This window comes from Chelonia mydas, chromosome 6, assembly GCF_015237465.2.
Source record: "Chelonia mydas isolate rCheMyd1 chromosome 6, rCheMyd1.pri.v2, whole genome shotgun sequence".
Lineage (NCBI taxonomy): Eukaryota > Metazoa > Chordata > Testudines > Cheloniidae > Chelonia > Chelonia mydas.
The window spans coordinates 62,789,564-62,809,761 of NC_051246.2; the positions used below are offsets into that span (position 1 = coordinate 62,789,564).

Genomic DNA, 20,198 nt, shown 5'->3' on the forward strand with positions numbered 1-20,198 from the left:
TGTTAATATGAAGTGGTTTGTAGTTGTTGGTGTGGAGAATGATTGAGCAGCTTATGGAGGGGTGTGTGGGTGTGCGTATATTTAGAGAGAGAGAGAGAGAGAGAGAGACTCTCTCTCTGGAATGCTCCAGTACCTTGTTGTATCATTCTTTTGGGAGTGGGAAGTATTTGCCATTTGTGACACGGTGTGTGAAGTCCAAGAAGGTAATTTGAAGAAATCCCTTAATTATTGTTAGCTTCTTTACTTTTCACTGTGCAGCTGGAAACGTAAGGAGAGGCAATTCTTCATTTTCCAGTATGATCTGTCAATTATCGTTTTCACAGTTTTGGGGTATCTATGCTTGAACTGTTCCATGGTCTCCTCAAGGAATGCCCTCTCAGATCTCAGGCCTCTAGCTATCACCTCTCTGTGCAGGGATCCAGGCCCCTCTCGACCAGGGGTTTAGTCTTGCAGCCTTCTTGGACTTCACTGCATTTATCCCAACAAGTCTGACTCAAGTCCAGCCCCTGCGCTTTGTGTTCTCTCCAAAGGCTATGGCCAATGTATGCCGGTGGTTAGTTGTAACCAAGCAGCTCTTCCAAAGCAGAGTACATTTTTTTTAAGGACAAAAGTATACAGAGATAACATATAAAACAATAAACGGATCTAAACACATAATTAAACTTACCAGAGACCCCTCATCAATCCTTATGGGAGTTGCTGATAGGTTTCAGAGTCTTTCAAACTACTCTCTAAGGGTTTGCCTCTCTTGGTTATCAGGTTGTGTTAGAATGTAGCCAAAGAAGCACCCCCTTCAGTTCAAGCTCAACTTTTAAACCCCCAATCCCCATCTTTGTTTCCAGGCTTCCTGAAAGAGGTAAAACCAGTTGCTACCCGTGTTCCCCCGGGGATAAGGCTTCAAAGGCTGGGTATCTGTATAATCAGCCCTGGGACTTTGCATTATTTGTCTCCTAATCATTCCAGATTCAACAGGGACCCCACCCACTGAGCCAGAAACACACAAACACATAAAAAACTTATTGATACAAACGTATATGAATATTTTGTGGGTCCCTATTGTCTGGCCCATCTTGATATAATAGTCGTTGAAGTTTTTCATGCTTTCAACGGCTGGCTCAAACATACAGATAATATTCATAAAGGTAAATGTAATAGTCTCAAGGTATGCCTGTGTTTGTCATATCTTTCACAGTCAGCATTTACTCCTTGAATCAATGTTGCTACACAGACCTCATTTTGAGAGAATCATTGTATTACATGAATAGCAGTTGCAATTTGGAGATGTGATGGACACAAAAGAAATGGCAATTTCTTCTTTGAAGTTGTCTTTGCTTGTACCACTTTGCTTTACCATTTGCTTTACCACAGCAGCCCTGGTGTGGAGCTGCAGAACTGGCTTGATAATAGAGCTGGTAGGAAACCAAAATTTTCATTCCAAATTGGAATGAAAAGCCAAAATTTTCTGTGAAATGAAAACTCTGAAATGAAAGGGTTTTTTTGGAACTTTTTTAACGTTTTGTTTTGATAATGTCAAAATATTATTATTGAACATAGCATATCAAATATAATATAATTACTATTTTAATATAAAAGTTAAAATAAAATCAAAGCAATACAGTAGAAACGGAACATTTTTATCTTCTCACAATACTTTGACCTTATAAAAATGAGATAAAAAAACTGAAATGATTTTCAGTCAGCTCTGTTGAATATCCATTGGTGTGGTGTTTGACTAGCTCCATCTGAGGATGATGTCACTGCCCTACTCTCTGTAAGGAAATGCACCTCCCACCCAACTGCCTCAGTCTTCAAGCTAGTTAATTTAATTCTAGTTTGTTCTTCTGGTAGTTGTTAATGGTTTAGTTAGTATAGGTTAGCTTCAAATAGATTATCGCCTTACTTTTGCTATTATCCTAAAAACAAACAGATATACTAGTGTACAGCTTTAAATATTTTTGGTCAACATAGCTATTTATAGATTTTATCTAATGCTTTTTAGCTGTTATATATAAGCTGTTTATTAAAATGAGCATTCTCTTTATTCATGGAATTGTCTAAACCATATGGCAATAAGGCATTACAGTTTCTGTAAAGCTTGCTAATTATACCACTTGAAAATGTGGCAAGCTTTTTCTGTTAGAAAAAACAAATTACCAGTGGTATTTCTTATTGTTTCCATACTGCCATGAAATAATTTGGTTTTTATTTCAGCACTTTGAATGGATTTTGTGTGTGTGGAAACAAAGATTTTAGAACTTGGTTTAATAAACCTTCTAATTAAAATTAAGATAATACGGTCAATGTTCTTGTAGAAATATTGTATCATTAACTGTTCTCTCTCATGCACTCCAGTAACTAGGTGATAGGCATAGCATGAAATCCTGACTCCATTAAAGTCAATGGTAAAACTCCTATTGATTTCAGTGGGGCAAAGATTTCACCATAGGTGTTTCAGGTATTTGGAAGCATTTGGTTTTTATAAATACCAAGAATGGATAAGAATTAGGGCTGTCTAAGGGCATGGCTACACTTGCAGATGTAGAGCATTTTGAGTTAAACCAGCTTTCGCAGAGCGCAGTAGGGAAAGTGCTGCAGTCTGTCCACGCTGACAGCTTCAAGTGCACTGGCATGGCCACATTTGCAGCACTTGCAGCGGCATTGGGAGCGGTGCATTATGGGCAGCTATCCCAGCATGCAAGTGGCTGCAACGTGCTTTTCAAATGTGGGGGGTGGGGTGGAGTGTGACAGGGTGTGTGTTGTGTGTATGTGGGGGGAGAGAGAGTGAGTTTTGGGGGGGGCTGAGAGCATGTCAGCATGCTGTCTTGTGAGTTCAGACAGAAGCAGACCCGCGTCACCCCCGCCTCTCTCTCTCTCACACACACAGCATTCCACACTAGTGGTTGCTTTGTCTCAGAGCAGATAAGCAGCTGGCTATCAGAAATGGAGCTTTCAAAGGGCATTTCCACATTCCTACAGCTGATTCCAAACAATGACAAGAGTGGCTACTTGACTTAGGGGGATTATGGGATGTTTCGGAGGCTGATCAAAGCTCAGTAAAGCAACACCTCGTTCACACTGGCTCTGTGGCGCTCCAGCAAGGGTGCAGCAAATGTTATTCCACTTGCCGAGGTGGAGTATCTGCAGCGCTGTAGCCACGGAATCAGAGCGCTCTATATGCCTTGCCAGTGTGGACGGGTAGTGAGCTAGTGTGCCCAGGGCTCCTTTATTGTGCTCAAACTCGCAAGTGTAGCCAAGCCCTAAGGCACGTCTACACTTACTGGGGATCGACACTGCTGTGATTGATGTGGCGGGGGTCACATCTAGTGAAGACTTGCTAAATTGACTGCAGAGTGCTCCACTGGAATGAGAAGATTAAGGTATGTCAATGGGAGAGCACTGAAGTTGGAAGGAAAGAAGTTGACCTAAGCTATGTTGACTCGAGCTACGTGAGTAACATAACTGGAGTAGCATAACTTAGGTCGACTTACCACGGTAGTGTAGACATACCTAAGGGATGTAACTAGAAGTAATAGAATAAACTATTAGTGAAGTATTTTAAATGTCAACATTGTTAATTGTCATCGTTGGCATCAGAGTTAGTACCTACCGAAATGAATGGGGCAATTCACACCTCAAAGTTATTGTTTCAGGTGCACTGCAAACTCAGGCAGACATTGTTTCATCGATTACACTCAGGTCATATTCTGAAAGTTTTCTTTGCAACTGTAACAGTTTACAGATTAATTTCTTAAAAAATGAAGACTCAGGAGAAGAATTAATAGGTCTGTCTGCACCCCAACCCCCAGCTAGTACTTTGTGCTCCCCCAGGGGCGAACACCCCATGCTTGGGGAAATGTTTCTGTATTCCAAGGGCAGTTAGGCTCCCAACCTGCATATCTAAAAGTTCAAGGCTTTTTAATTGCACAAGCTTTGGGAAAACTACAGTTAAGGGTTTCCCAGCATTTCCGGTTTGCCCATTTGGTATTACATCAGACATCTTTCTTACAATCTTGAGTTCTCATAAGCTTAATAGGTTTGCAACCTTCCATGGTTGGGAGATTGCATGAGACTCAAAGAGAATAGAGGATGTTGCAGGAAACATGAATCTGGTCCCCAAAATTATGATTGGCTTAAAAATCATGAGTTTAAAAAAAATAAATTTAGAATTTTTTATTTGCTTTCTGGTTTTTAACCTTCTGCATTTAGCTTTTCTCCACAACCATGAGAGCTAGAAACTTCCTTTTAAAAAAATGCAAGGCTGAGATCCTCATATAATAAAATGACTTTGAGAGCTGGAACTGTATGAAAAATGCCAACTATCACAAGACACTTGGTACTGTCGCTATTGTTGAGAATACAGAAGAAGTGGTGTGCAGGGAGGTATTCAGTAGAGGCACTCTTTCCTTTAAGTCAATAGAAAATCAATATAATAGAATTATAATTTAGGGCTGGGTGGTGTACCAAGTTGGTTGAGAATGGTAGTGTTTTGAAATCAGAATTTTACTATTTATTTATTTATGCGGGTAAAACAGTGCAGGAGACATGCAGTTCTCCGCCATGGAGTTCAGTCATAAATTTAATTAACACTTTTTTTTTAACTAGCATCATCAGCATGGAAGCATGTCCTCTGGAATGATGGCCTAAGCAAGAAGGGGCATATGAATATTTAGCATATCTGGCATGTAAATACCTTGGAACCTCGGCTACAAAAGTGCCATGCGAACGTTCTCACTTTCAGGTGATACTGTAAATAAGAAGCAGTCAGCAGTATCTCCCGTAAATGTAAACAAACTTGTTTGTCTTAGCAATTGGTTGAACAAGAAGTAGGACTGAGTGGACTTGTAGGCTCTAAAGTTTTACATTTTGTTTTTGAGTGCAGTTATGTAACAACAACAAAATCTACATTTGTAAGCTACACTTTCACAATAAAGAGTTTGCACTTCAGTATTTGTATGAGGGGAATTGAAAAAATACTATTTCTTTTGTTTATCATTTTTACAGTTCAAATATTTGTAATAAAAAATAATATAAAGTGAGCACTGTACACTTTGTATTATGTGTTGTAATTGAAATCAGTATATTTGAAAATGTAGAAAAACATCCAAAAATATTTTAATAGATTTCAATTGGTATTGGGTTGTTTAACAGTGTGATTAATCGACAGCCCTAGTTTATACAGTTAACTATAGCAAAATAAAGGATGCCCATTTCTGGCATACTGTGATGTTACAGTACTGTTAAGAATAAACATATTGTATCACAAAAATACTCTCTGAAGATTCTTACAGCTATGATGAGAAGAAAAACACAGTCTCTAAGAGCATTTTGAAAGAAACAGTTCCCAAACAGAGAGGATTCCTAGTTGACTTCATATATGGATCTCATAATAAGACATGGCCGATTTAATTCAGAACTTATGAAAATAGTTCTTATCCACTGACTTTTTCATCTGTGTCATCTGTTATTGCATAATTGGTTCTTTATATTGTTTTAAATTGTAAGGACCTTGAGTGTACCTTGTCTGGGTATGGTACTCTCCGTTTTGAAGGAGATACCACTGAGGCGTCATTTAAAAAAAAAAAAAAAATTCTCATCACTCAGCTTTTTTCAGTGTGTGTGTTCCTTAAGTTTCACATTGCATCTTGCCTTGTAGCAGTAATAATTCATTCCTTGTCTCTGACATCAGAGTCTTTAAAGATTAGCTTTTCCCCTGGGTTTCTGACTGTAGTCTTTTTTCCCTCTGTGATCATAAAGCAAATTCCACAGTAAACTGGATAATTTTCATCATTTAATGAAAGCGCCTCAGGGGTCCATTTTCCCAATATATTTTTAATTGTACTCTAATCAGATACATTTGTGTAACATTTTGAATTCGTGCATATATTCTGTTGTGAGATCATATAATGAAAATCTGTCTTGCAATGGATGTTTACAGTGGAGGTAAGGAGGCAAAGTTAGAATCCCAGCTGAAACGTTAAAAGCCTGCTGTCAAGTCAAATTTAGGCCAGAATTTCTTTATAGAAAGAGAATTCTTACCAAACCAAAAAGCAATATAAATGTTTTAATTGAAATAAAAAAATTACAGTTGAAGCAGTTTTTTTTAAAATTAATAAATGTTCCCCTGTGGAATTATGGTAGTACATGAACACCTGAAGTAAACTTGGCTTGAAATTGACTGGCCTCATATCTATTTCCAAGTTCAATAGAAATATAAACTAGGTTTTAAAATTCAGTTTGAAAAATCTAAAGTGGTATTAGCAACACAGTAAGGATTTTTTTTCTTAAAGGCATTAAAATCTCTGTGTCCTCTCATTTCCACAATTAGCTATAGATGCAGAAAACTATCTTTCCTGGTCAAGACTTTTTTCTAATCTAGTTTCATTTTATAGAGTTGTAGTTTTAGTATTAGCATTGCTTATTTGTGACTGTGTTTTCAAAACATAGTTTTAAACTTTTTTTCTGTATTTAGTGCAGTTTTTTTTCTCACTGTGTGCTCTGTGGTGTGGTGACACAGTTAAAGAAGTATGGGCGGGATGAATGGGCTATAAGGTGGATAGAAAGTTGGCTAGATTGTCAGGCTCAACAGGTAGTGATCAATGGCTCCATGTCTAGTTGGCAGCCGGTATCAAGTGGAGTGCCCCAAGAGTTGGTCCTTGGGCCGGTTTTGTTCAATATATTCATAAATGATCTGGAGGATGGTGTGGATTGCACCCTCAGCAAGTTTTCAGATGACACTAAACTGGGAGGAGAGGTAGATATGCTGGAGGGTAAGGATAGAATACAGAGGGCCCTAGATAAATTAGAGGATTGGGCCAAAAGAAATCTGATGAGGTTCAACAAGGACAAGTGCAGAGTCCTGCACTTAGGACGGAAGAATCCCATGCACCGGTACAGACTAGAGACCGAATGGCTAGGCAGCAGTTCTGCAGAAAAGGACCTAGGGGTTACAGTGGACGAGAAGCTGGATATGAGTCAACGGTGTGCCCTTGTTGCCAAGAAGGCCAATGGCATTTGGGATGTATAAGTAGGGGCATTGCCAGCAGATTGAGGGAGGTGATCGTTCCCCTCTATTCGACATTGGTGAGGCCTCATCTGGAGTACTGTGTCCAGTTTTGGGCCCCACACTACAAGAAGGATATGGAAAAATTGGAAAAAGTCCAGCGGAGGGCAACAAAAATGATTAGGGGGCTGGAACACATGACTTACGAGGAGAGGCTGAGGGAACTGGGATTGTTTAGTCTGCGGAAGAGAAGAATGAGGGGGGATTTGATAGCTGCTTTCAACTACCTGAAAGGGGGTTCCAAAGAGGATGGATCTAGACTGTTCTCAGTGGTAGCAGATGACAGAACAAGGAGTAATGGTCTCAAATTGCAGTGGGGGAGGTTTAGGTTATTAGGAAAAACTTTTTCACTAGGAGGGTGGTGAAACACTGGAATGCGTTACCTAGGGAGGTGGTGGAATCTCGTTCCTTTGAGGTTTTTAAGGTCAGGCTTGACAAAGCCCTGGCTGGGATGATTTAGTTGGGGATTGGTCCTGCTTTAAGCAGGGGGTTGGACTAGATGACCTCCTGAAGTCCCTTCCAACCCTGATATTCTATGATTCTATGACAGGAATTATGGCAAACCTGAAAGACATGCTTATTTTCTTGTCTGGCTAAGCAAGGGTTATTTGTGCAGCGAGTTGTCATTGTGTCAGTTCCTTCATGCCCCAGGCTCAGAAAGAACAAACTCTAGGTCCTTCTTTCTAAAGAAATCACTGAAAGCCAACTCCTTAGATTCATCTGAGGCAACTAAATCCTCTGGAGGCAGAATGAAGGAGTCAATGCCGGGAATAGCACCATTCTATATATCTGCTGCAAGGGATCTATCCGAGACTGTTGATGCCATGGTTTCAGCACTAGCGTTCACGCCACCTCCACTTAAGTTAGCTAGGGCTTTGAAATTGTTGCTAACAACATTGTTAGCTTTTCAGTGCCTGCTGTGGTTCTGGATCTAACGGATGGATGAAACCCTTCTTCTAATTTGGATGTTGTACCTCCATCAGAAATAGTTGTGCAGTCAAGTCAACGTTTCTAGTAGGCCTGAGTTCCACACTTCTCTGCCCTCAAGCATAAAGGTAAAAGCAATCAGGTCTTCAAGGCATTTCCTGTGCCAATGACCCATTCCTCCTTTAGCGTGAAAAAGTAGTCACGGACACATGGGTCCAGGAAGCGCAGAGGGACTTCAGAGCTGTCAATTGTGGCTTCCCCAATGTTAAGAAGAAACTCATCTGCAACCCTGTCTTGCCCTCAAGTCTCTCCTAAGCAGACAGGGACGCTACTTCTTCCCTGGTGCCAATGTTGTTGCAAGCTCTTCTGGTGCTACTGATTCCCTGGACTCAATTTGACTGTCCTCAGGAGGAAAGAAATCTTATTGTGCCAGGGTTGCTGGTTATCTGATCAGAGCTCTTTTTTCATATCTGGCCCCAGGGGAAGTCTTCCTTGGTTCTAGGGGCTGTTCCAGTTGACCTTTTTGTCTTCTGGCTTTGAGACTTACCTGGACAGCTCCTAGATCAGTAAATATGAGTTCTGGTCCCCTTCTGGTCCTTCTAGGAACTTTCCCTATCAAACTCATTAGGCTCCTTGGGTGAATTTAATCCAGCCCACTTTACCTGGTCTTTATAATCCCTGGATGACGTGGATTTATTGACAATCTTCTATGCCATCAGCTTCTATATGGTGCCCAGGGTCTTCACCAAATACTTTGCCCAGGTGGCTACTTATCTATGGTATGAGCTAATTCTTAAATGCATGAATTTAGATGACCATCTGATTGAAGCATGCTTTTGTCAGGCTTTGAAAAATTTGATCAAAAGTACTTGTAATTCATTTCAAACTCTGGACCTCCCTTTTCTATTGGGGAAAAAAGTCTTCTGGTATCCTCTCAGATGATTTATTTCACTAGCACTATATCAAACTCAGTTCATGTCTTTTTCTTTTTTCTTTTTTTTTTCCCCCCAGAGGAGAGTTTTTTGAATGTGTCTCAAGGCCTGTTTACCTTAAATGAAAACCTGTGTCAGACAATGAGGTTCTTCCTCCATCTGATAGGCCTCATGGCATCCTCACCATATGCGACACTTTATGTCCACCTTTGGATGAGATCTTCCACCTTTGTCTAGCTCAGAACTTTACTCCTAATGTTGATGATATGTCTGCTTACCTGACACAGGTCCTTGAGTTTCTAGAGTGATGGGAATTGGTGATCACTTGCTCAGAGACAAGGTCTTCACTCCTCTGTCACCCTCAACTGTAATTATCACAGAAGACTCCAAACTGGGCTGGGGATCCCTCACAGTGCATGGTTATTGGAGTATAGGGGAGGAGAAACTGCTTATAAATGATTTGGAGCTGTAATATGTTAGCTGAGACCTCAAATAATTTCTCTGAAATCAGAGGCAGTGTGGTTCAAATTCTTACAGACAGCACTAAAGCCATGTTTCTTTTAGATAGACAAGTAGAAGCCACCAAGCCTTTTTACTGGGACACAATAACTCTCTGGGACCAGTACATAGCTCATAATTTTTATCCTATTGTCCTTGATTTGGCCAGCAAGGAGAAAATTCATGTAGACAAACTGAACTGTATTCTTCAGGATCAGTGTGAGTGGCCACTGAATCCACTGGTTTGCAACTAGTATCAATATAAAATGCCTGAAATTGTGCTCCAGAGCATGAATGGACAAACTTTCTCTCATGGATGCTTTCTTCTTGAGTGGGAGCAGTATTCTCTGCTGTGTGCATTTCCTCCTGTTCCTCTGAGTAACTTGAGGTGGAGGTGATGTGGGGTAGAAAAAGCAGCACATGGCCAGATGATAATTTTGATTGTATAAGTGTGGGTCAGGCAGCAGCGGTGGATGGTTCTCCTAGAGTTTTCTTTCAGTCCATATCCTTGATCTTAGAAGCCATTAACTGTGTTAACATGTTTTTTCATGGAGGCTAAAGTTTTTCAAAGTTCCTTTTGCTCCTCTATAAAGAAAAATCTGCCCAGATTTCTTTAGAAACTTGCTTGACAGTTCAAAGAGAGCTGAAACAAATACATCTGAAAACTCAGGCAATCAAGCTCCAACTGATACTTCCTTAGACTCTTAGCTCTTTTGTTTGGCAGCCAGCCTTCTGTGGGGTCTGTCTACCCTGCAAACAATGAAGACGCAGCAGCTCAGCTTTTATCTCTAGTTAGCAGCTTGAGTTCAACCCCAGGCTGCCCTATAGACTTGAACTCAAGCTGCTAACTCAAGTTCAAAGACAAGTTTCTGTATCTTCATTGCTGTTTTAATCTGATTTAGCTAAGGTGTTGTGTAATGTGAATTAAGTACACAACTTTCTGTGTAGTGTACACGTGCCCCCAGAGTACCCTTCTGAGGAGGAGAATTAAGTGTTGTCCTACTCAGAGGCTGAAGCACAGCCGCAGACTCAGTCTTCATAGTCTGTCCCTGCTCTACTATTGCCTCTCATTTGCTATTGAGAAGTCAACTACTACCTCCTATTGGCCCATAATGCCAGCCTTCATCACCCTCTTATTACATTTTCAAACAAATACCTTTGTGCTTTCTTCTATGATGTTCCTCATGCTTGGAAGGAGTTCCCTATAAACAACCACAAAGTTGCCTCCTACTCCTCCTTTGAAGCCCTTCTGAAAACTCACTCTTGCCATGTTGCCTGCAAAAAAAAATATTGACAGTAGTTAGGCTCCTGGTGCGTTGAGACCATTGCCTACCATGCTGACCAATATTGTCTCATTATTTCCTTGTATTCTGTCTATCCTTGTACTCTGTTGTCTCTTGTCCTCCATATGATGGAGGGTAGAGATAGGGTCTGGAGAGACCTAGACAAATTGGAGGTTGGGCCAAAAGAAATCTGATGAGGTTCAACAAGGACAAGTTCAGAGTTCTGCACTTAGGAAGGAAGAATCCCATGCACCGCTACAGGCTGGGGACTGACTGGCTAAGCAGCAGTTCTGCAGAAAAGGACCTGGGGATTACAGTAGATGGGAGGCTGGATATGAGTCAGCAGTGTGCTCTCATTGCCAAGAAGGCCAATGGCATATTGGGCTGTATTAGTAGGAGCATTGCCAGCAGATCGAGGGAAGTGATTATTCTCCTCTATTCGGCACTGGTGAGGCCGCAGCTGGAGTATTGCGTCCAGTTTTGGTCCCCCCACTACAGAAGGGATGTGGACAAATTGGAGAGAGTCCAGTGGAGGGCAACAAAAATGATTAGGGGGCTGGGGCACATGACTTATGAGGAGAGGCTGAGGGAACTGGGGTTATTTAGTCTGCAGAAGAGAAGAGTGAGGGGGGATTTGATGGCTGCCTTCAATTACCTGAATGGGGGTTCCAAAGAGGGTGGAACTAGGCTGTTCTCAGTGGTGGCAGATGACAGAACAAGAAGCAGTGGTCTCAAGTTGCTTTGGGGGAGGTCTCTAGGTTGGATATTAGGAAACACTTTTTCACTAGGAGGGTGGTAAAGCACTGGAATGGGTTACCTAGGGAGGTGGTGGAACCTCCTTCCTTAAAGGTTTTTAAGGCCGGGCTGGACAAAGCCTTGGCTGCGATGATTTAGTTGGGGATTGGTCCTGCTTTGAGCAGGCGATCGGATTAGATGATCTCCTGAGGTCTCTTCCAACCCTAAAATTCTATGATTCTGTACTTGGATTGTGAACTGTTTGGGGGGTAGGGGACCATATTTTTGTTCTGGGTTTGTACAGAGCCTAGCACAATTGGGTCATGATCCATGACTAGTGCTCCTAGGCACTACAGTAATAAAAATAATTAATATACTACTGTAGGACTGCTTTAGGAATGTCTTTGCAGCTATAAGGTTTGAAGGACCAGAACAGAAACTGGACCCTATTGATTCACTCTTCCTAAGGAGGAACAACCGAAAGCTTGTGGAAGCAGCCTATGTCTCCCCAGATGCAATTTGCTTTTTGCCATGACAGAACAAAATATACATATATAAAGTTGCCTTAGAAATGTTTAGAAAATTATGGGCTCCTAATGCGCGATTCTGAAATTGTCTTGTTCAAGGAAAACTGATCTGCACATTGATTTGTCTCACCAAAGACCCCTTAGATACAAAGGCTGAGAGGGTTACTAGAAACCTTTTTCGCTTAAGTGTTACTCAGTTGTTAACTACAAACTATTAATCCTGTATGTCCAGATCTGCCATCTGCTGGTTGTCTGAGATGAAGGTTTTGAGCCACACTCTCAAAAAAGGTGAGAAAGCTCTGTCAGGTTTTGGTGGCAGTTAGTAATTTTCATATTACCTTGAATTTCATGGATCTGGAAGCCAATGCTGTCCACATATCCTTTGTTGCTGGATGAGTATGTAGGTTATTGCATGGTAGAAAAAAACATTCCTTTCAACTTAGAATGGTGACTTTTCCCTTGAAGTTGGTAGAGCCACAAGGAGACCATCATCGAAGGAAGGTGAAAAAAGAGATTAGAGAAATGTGTCAGAGTGCTTTAGTTTAGATGGCAGATTTACAGACTTGAAAGGAGGGCAAAAGAAAACTCCCAACTGCATAGGAAATACTGATTCCTGACAATCTGCACAAATTTTCAGTTGCAGACAAGGAAGAAAGAGTAACACGTGGGGTTAGATGATTGCGTGCCTTTCTTATTAATTAGTACTTTAAAATATCAGTTCTGGATACAGTAAGATAAAGGAAATTGTTAGAATCAGGAGGTTATGTGTTTTGCTAAGCAGAAAATTAACTGAGAGATATTTTAAAAAGGTCACTTCAGATAAAATTGTTTTGGTCTTTTTATGTCAAATGTAGTACTTTTTAATTTGGTTTTAACAGTTGCATATGTAACTCCTATATAACATGTATATAAATAAACATGAGTTTTAACAATTTGAACTGGCTTCATAAACTTGGTTTTGTTTGGAGATATGTGGGTATGCATCATTGCATATGTTTTAGCATTACATGAAGTACTTATGCATTCTTCACACCATTCAAAAACTTAGCTGATTTTCTTTTTTTCTTTCCATCTGGAACCAGGTGTGGTTTCCTTCTGTGCTTAACTATAGGGTGTTAATTTATTTGAAGTGTCCCTCCCCCCCTTTGAAAGTTCAGTGTTTCTTTGTAGGAAACATTTGTGAATAGTATTGGAAGGCCTAATAATGAAGCTGGATTGTGTTGCAGTTTAAATGAGAAATAAAGATTTGTAGTTTAATTTTACATTTCCATACTTGAAGCCAGTGCAGGTTGACCTGTTATGCTCATACAAAGCACATGAGATATTTTATAGGGGAGAAGGCAACTTGCCACATTTATTGAGAATACAGACCTACTTAAGGATGAGTGCATATGGAGGATAGTTATTTTATAAATTATTGCTTATAGTCTTTGGAGTGCTTGTAAGCTGCTTAATTGCTGTTATAGATGCTGCTTGGCCAATCTACATGTCAGTAGTGGAGTCCATTATAAAAATGGCAACCCACCTCTTGTGTACTAAGGCAAGTACAATAATGATAGCTAGTAGTGAGAGCTCATAAAAATGAGACAGGATAGAGGATGAAAAAATAGTATAATTGAATAATAGCTATGCTTACATTTCCATTTGAGATAATACAAAATTTACTGCAGAATGTCTATTCTGATTTATTGATAAACCAATGACTTAACCTTTTGTAGTGTGTGAAATGGTATTGGACAAATTAGTGAGCATTATTATTTGGAAGAGCTGATGATGCTTTGTGTTATTTTAGTTCTGGAGCTGATTGTTTTATCACATGGCATATTTCTAATAAACACAGTTGATTTAGTGTGAAAACTTAAGAGGTTTTCTTTCCTTAGTTGATGAAGGGGTAGAAATCTTATCTGCCCGTTTTCTTGCATGTACATTTACTTTAATTGCAGTCCAAATTATTCGATTATTTATAAATCATGTTACTTAATTACACTTGTTTTATTCTTTCTACAGAATATAAAACGAAGAAGCACGTGATACTAAAGCTTTCTACGTACAACATTATAAGGATCTCTCTCAAAGAATTGCTGTAGGACTAACACTGATTATAATTTGTCTTAAGCATAATGTGGTGAAACAGAGGAACAGAAGTTGTCCATCTTTGTGGAGACTAAGGAATTACAATGTTTATTTTGTGAGCTAAAACAGTTTTGCAGTGAACTGAGCATATGAAAATGCGGCCATGGACTGGTTCCTGGCGTTGGATTATGCTCATCCTCTTTGCCTGGGGGACCTTGCTATTTTATATAGGCGGACACTTGGTACGAGACAATGAACACCCAGATCACTCCAGCCGTGAACTATCCAAGATACTTGCAAAGCTTGAACGTTTAAAACAGCAAAATGAAGACTTAAGGCGGATGGCAGAGTCTCTCAGGTAGGTTTAAAAAAAATTATTCAGAGAACCTGTGTGATGTCTCAAAGTTTTTTGAAGTTTTTTTTATCCCATTGTTTATACACATTTGCAAGATTAAAACAGATTTCATACAAGCATTTTTTTCCAGTTATTCCTCTGTGCAAATGGTGGTATGGTTTATTGTGAGTAAATGTTCAAAAAAATTAGTTGTATGACAGTTACTATGTATGCTGATGATGTATGACAGGATCGAGACAAATGTAATCTATCTTAATGCAGACTTTTCCCCAGAAAGACATTTTATAGACTATATATGTAACCCTTCTGCCATGGGGAGCCAGCAGCAAGAAGGACCAGGTTCAGTATCTTTTGGTTTCTTCTCAACAATACAATACAAAACCGGCTCGAGCGCCCACCCAGTGATCTGGGACAATTACACACCACCCCCTGGCACCTCTAAGAGGCAGTACTTCCCATTTCACAAGCACAGAGTCTGAGTGTAGCAAAAACTTTTAATAAAAGGAGGGAATTAACTTAGCATTAATTTCGGAAAACACCACAACTAAGGTTCATAAACACAAACCATGAGCAAAAGACCCACCCCCAAGTAAGTTGGGCAGTGTCCTTTTCCCCTCATGGTCTTAAGTCCAGCAACCCAAAAGTCCCTTTAACGTGCCCATCCCTTCTCTGTACCCCACTCACAGTTGCTGTCCTTGGCCAGTGCAGCCCCAGAGTTCAGAGGTTCATCCACAGAGTTCACCTCCCACCCTGTGTGGAAGGCGGGGTAAGGAGGCACCTTAGACACTGCACTGCTCGGGCACTCGCTCATCGCCCCAACAGCCAATTGCCACGCCTCTGCAGGGCTCTGCTCTGGCCCTCTCCACCAGCTTCTCTGCTAGCCGCTTGCCTCACCTCTCCGCCAGCCGCCCTGCTGGCCGCTTGCCTCGCCTCTCCACCAGCCTCTCTGCTAGCCACTTGCCTTGCCTCTCCGCCAGCTGCCCTGCTGGCCACGCATCTCCGCCAGCCGCCCTGCTGGCCGCTTGCCTCGCCTCTCTGCCAGCTGCCCTGCTGGTCGTGCTTCTCCACCAGCTGCCCTGATAGCCGCTTGCCACGCCTCTCTCCCAGCTGCCTGCTTGCCAAGATGTCTTCAGGCCCCCCACACACACTTAACATAGCTCTCAGGTTTTATTTTGGTAAAGGGAAATCATGCCTCACCAATCTACTAGAATTCTTTAAGGGTGTCAAGCATGTGGACCAAGGGGATCCAGTGGATATAGTGTACTTAGATTTTCAGAAAGCCGTTGACAAGTTCCCTCACCAAAGGCTCTTATGCAAAGTAAGCTGCCACAGGATCAGAGGGAAGGTGCTCTCATCGATTGGTAACTGGTTAAAAGACAGGAAACAAAGCGCAGGTATAAATGGTCAGTTTTCAGAATGGAGAGAGGTAAATAGTGGTGTCCCCGAGGGATCTGTTCTGGGACCTGTCCTATTCAACATATTCATAAATGATCTGGAAAAAGGGGTAAACAGTGAGGCGGCAAAATTTGCAGATGATACAAAATTACTAAAGATACTTAAGACCCAGGCAGACTGCGAAGAGTTACAAAAGGATCTCTCAAAACTGGGCAACAAAATGGCAGATGAAATTTAATGTTGATAAATGCAAAGTAATGCACATTGGAAAGCATAATCCCAACTATACATATAAAATGATGGGGTCCAAATTAGCTCTTACCACTCAAGAAAGAGATCTTGGAGTCATTGTGGATAGTTCTCTGAAAACATTCACTCGATGTGCAGTGGCAGTCAAAAAAGCAAATAGAATGCTGGGAATAATTAAGAAAGGGATAGATAATAGGACAGAAAATATCACGTTGCCTCTATATAAATACATGGTACTCCCACATCTTGAATGTTGTGTGCAGATGTGGTCACCCCATCTCAAAAAAGATATATTGGAAAAGGTTCAGAAAAGGGCAACAAAAATGATTAGGGGTATAGAACGGCTTTCGAATGAGGAGAGATTAATAAGACTGGGACTTTTCAGCTTGGAAAAGAGACAGCTAAGGGGAGACATGATTGAGGTCTATAAAATCATGACTGGTGTAGAGAAAGTGTATAAGGAAGTGGTGTTTACTACTTCTCATAAAACAAGAGCTGGGGGTCACCAAATGAAATTAATAGGCAGCAGGTTTAAAACAAATAAAAGGAAGTATTTCTTCACACAGTGCACAGTCAACCTGTGGAACTCCTTGCCAGAGGATGTTGTGAAGGTCATGACCATAACAGGGTTCCAAAAAGAACTAGATAAATTCATGGAGGATAGGTCCATGGCTATTAGCCAGGCTGGGCAGGAATGATGTCCCTAGCCTCTGTTTGCCAGAAGCTGGGAAAGAGTGATAGATCACTTGATGATTATCTGTTCTGTTCATTCCCTCTGGGGCACCTGGCATGGGCCGCTGTTGGAAGACAGGATACTGGACTAGATGGACCTTTGGTCTGATCCAGTAGGGCCGTTCTTATGTTCTCAGTGATTTCAGCTCTCAGTGATATCTGCAGTTAGTGGGGGAGCCTCACTGCTGGTGCACACTGGGCAGTCTCTTGCAATAGAGACACTGTCCCAAAGTAGGTCAAATACTTAGACCTAGGTAGCAGTGATTTCAGCTCTGCAGCATGTAACAAGACTCTCAATTGAGTCTAAATTAGCTCTTTTATTATACCATGGAGAGAGGAAGGGTCTAATGGTGTCTAGGACCATTAAACCAGTCCCACACCACCAGGTACATTGGGCTTTGTAACCCATGTCCCTTGCCTAGCGAGTGCTGTTCAGTTGAGGGCGAGTCCCTCCATTGCGGTATGCCAGGTACAGTTCTGCTGCCGTCGGTTCACACAACAAGGATAACAACCCTTTATTACTCCTGCCCCAATAACAAGGAGCCTGGGGATCCAACTCCAGCCACAAGTGATCATATGGGCAAGCAGTCCCATTATGCTGAGCACCTAGGCAGGGTTGGTGTGTCCATGCAAATGAGATCAGCTTCTTAAGACTTTTTCCACAGCTCACCACTAGATGTCAGGGGAGAGCTCATCCAGACTCTCCTTACATCTATACAGTACAAAATTACCTTATTTTAAAATGTAGAATGTTAACTGTTATAACAAAGATGCCTTCTATTAAAGATAATTTCCTACGCATTTGGATTGCTCGTAATTGACATTGACGAGATGTACTATATTGAAGAAATGTTAGTGTTCACCTTTTAGAAAAGTAGCATTTTAGATAAGTAGCGGAATTCATTTGTAATTTAATTAATCTGTGAACAAATTATGCATAGCACATAAAGTACAGAGAATCCAATTCTTTGGTCATCTTTATGATTGAATGGAATAGCGTGTGCAACATGCTGTCAGCTTTAAAGAAATGAAGTGATATTCCTACCCTGAAGCCCTGTTTAACCCAGGGACATTTTTCAATAATGTCCAGCTGTTACTACCATGTGGAGCAGAATGCTAATAGGGACTAACTGCTGGCTACCACCATTTTAAACATGATGTCATTTAGAGCTGCTTCAAGTAAATCTAATTGTTATGGCGATGACAGTAACACCAGCCAATAACTTGTCTACACTAGACACCCAGCATTGCTAACCTTGATAGAGCTGAACTGTGGGTGGGAAACCTTTGCTTTGTTGCTAAGTTTAAAGAAATACTTTTAAATAGTGCAAAATATCTTTTTTAGAATTAAACTGATATTTGTGCACACCTCTTCACCTTCCTGGGCACAGACAGACCCTATTAAGAGATTATACAAGCATTGAGGGAGAAATTCCAGTACTTGGTAGATGAGTGGTTAGAGTGAAACGGAGGATTTCCCTGCTTCTGGTGAAGTTCTTCCCCCTCACTGAATACTGCTAAACTGGTGCTATGGAGGATGACTTATTATTGAATCACAAAGAATTATGAGATGTAGCCTTTCACCTTTCAAATCCTGCAGATTGTACCAAACAGCATTTGTTATTTCACAATATTTTCCAAAGGAAAGATAACCTCTTTTCACTCCTGCAAAGGCATTATCCTCCTGACAATTACATTTCACAGTTACTTTAAATTTGACGATCTACAGTCATCTGTAAATTGTCTATTAAATGATTTGTAATATTTTTCTAAACTCAGTTAATGTATGCTAGTAAATAAATTGACTAAATGTTTTAGTATATTTTTGTTGACATAATATTGACATATATTAGGAGTATCTTCCCATTTTAGAGAAAAAGGAAAGACCTTTTCGTCAACCACATTTTAAATATTGTCTAAACAAGCTTAATAAAATAGGACTTTCTATTAGTCCTATCTTACAGTGTATATATTATAGTAAAGTGCAGTGCCAGAATGAGAATCTGAGAAGAAATAATAATAATAGATTTTATGGCCAAAAAGGATCAATATATCAATCTAGTCTGAACTCCTGCATAGCACAAGCCATAGAATTTTACTCAGTAATTCCTGCAATGGAGAGAGTTATTCATCCCTATCATATAAGTGAATAACTGTTGAGCCCAATAATTTGTGTTTTAACCAGAGTTTTTATTTTAGAAAGACATATAATCTTGATGCAAAGACTCCAACTGATGATGAAATTATCACTGACCTTGGTAAACCTTCTTTTGATTAACTGCACTCACTTAAGAAGTTACTTCCAATTTGAATTTTTTAACTTCAACTTCTATCCATTGGATCTTGTTATTGCTGCTAGATTAAAGGGACTCCTTATGTCTGATATCTTCTTCCTATGTAGGTATTTATAGACTAATCAAGTAACTGTAATTGCCTATACACCAGTGCTAGTTGCCTTGGTAATAAACAAGAATAACAGGAATTGCTCTTTATGAGCATAAATTTGACCTCGTTGGTATTACTGAAACCTGGTGGGGAGATTTGCATGACTGGGACTCTCAAGAGTTGTGACCAAACAATGATGTAAGCTGCACCTGCTTCCAAAGTCCCCTTTGATTACTGCCTACCTTACTTTGCCTGTAAATGGAGGGCTATCAAAATGGACAAGTGGATACTAGATATCATGCACTTCGGCTACACCATCAAATTTCTTTCTCCACCTCCTCCAAAACCACTACCTTGGCTCCTCTTCCAGGACCACTCTTAAGAGGAAATCCTCAGACATGAGCTGGACTCTCTCCTTGTGTTAGGAGCAAGTTCCACTCAGCATCAAGGAAAAGGGTTTTACTACAACTATTTAATAGTTCCTAGGAAAAAGGGAAGATGGAGGTCCGTTCTTGACCTATGACAGCTAAATATTTTTATTCATGAATTAAAATTTTGCACGGGAAGAGTATCTTCCAATACAGACTGGCTAACCTAGTGAGACCGGTTTTAAACTAGGTTTGACTAGGGCAGGAGATAAAAGCCCACAGGTAATTCCAAAACCTGGAGACCTGGGTGAAGGGTCAGAATCTGGGGAAAACCTGGCAATCACAGCAGAGTGAAGGAGAGAGGAGGCAAAATAGAGGAGAAATCTGACTATCTTAGGTATCTGCATACTAAGGTAAGAAGTATGGGGAATAAACAGGAAGAACTAGAAATACTAGTGAATAATCAATTACGACATAACTGGCATCCTAGAAACGTGGTGGGATAATTCATTTAACTGGAATATTGGTATAGAAGGATACAGCTTGTTCCGGAAGGACAGGCAGGGGAAAAAAGAAGAATGTGATGCCTTGTATATCAAAGATGTGTACTCTTGCACTGAGGTTGAGATAAAAGTGGAGACATAGCTGTTGAAAGTCTCCAAGTAAGGGCAAAAGGGGT

At 40.6% G+C, this 20,198-nt stretch overlaps 1 protein-coding gene across 8 annotated transcripts in view; it reads left to right on the top strand.

Annotated features, from left to right (window-relative positions):
* The window catches only part of FUT8 (fucosyltransferase 8), a 275,730-nt gene that overhangs the window by 133,613 nt on the left and 121,919 nt on the right, over window positions 1-20,198 (top strand). For all 8 annotated transcript variants that reach the window (XM_043548805.1, XM_043548802.1, XM_037900242.2 and 5 more), the window contains one exon: window positions 13,970-14,393. In XM_043548805.1, coding sequence (XP_043404740.1) covers window positions 14,185-14,393 — 209 coding nt within the window. In that variant the 5' untranslated portion in view covers window positions 13,970-14,184. The remainder of the gene's footprint in view (window positions 1-13,969; window positions 14,394-20,198) is intronic.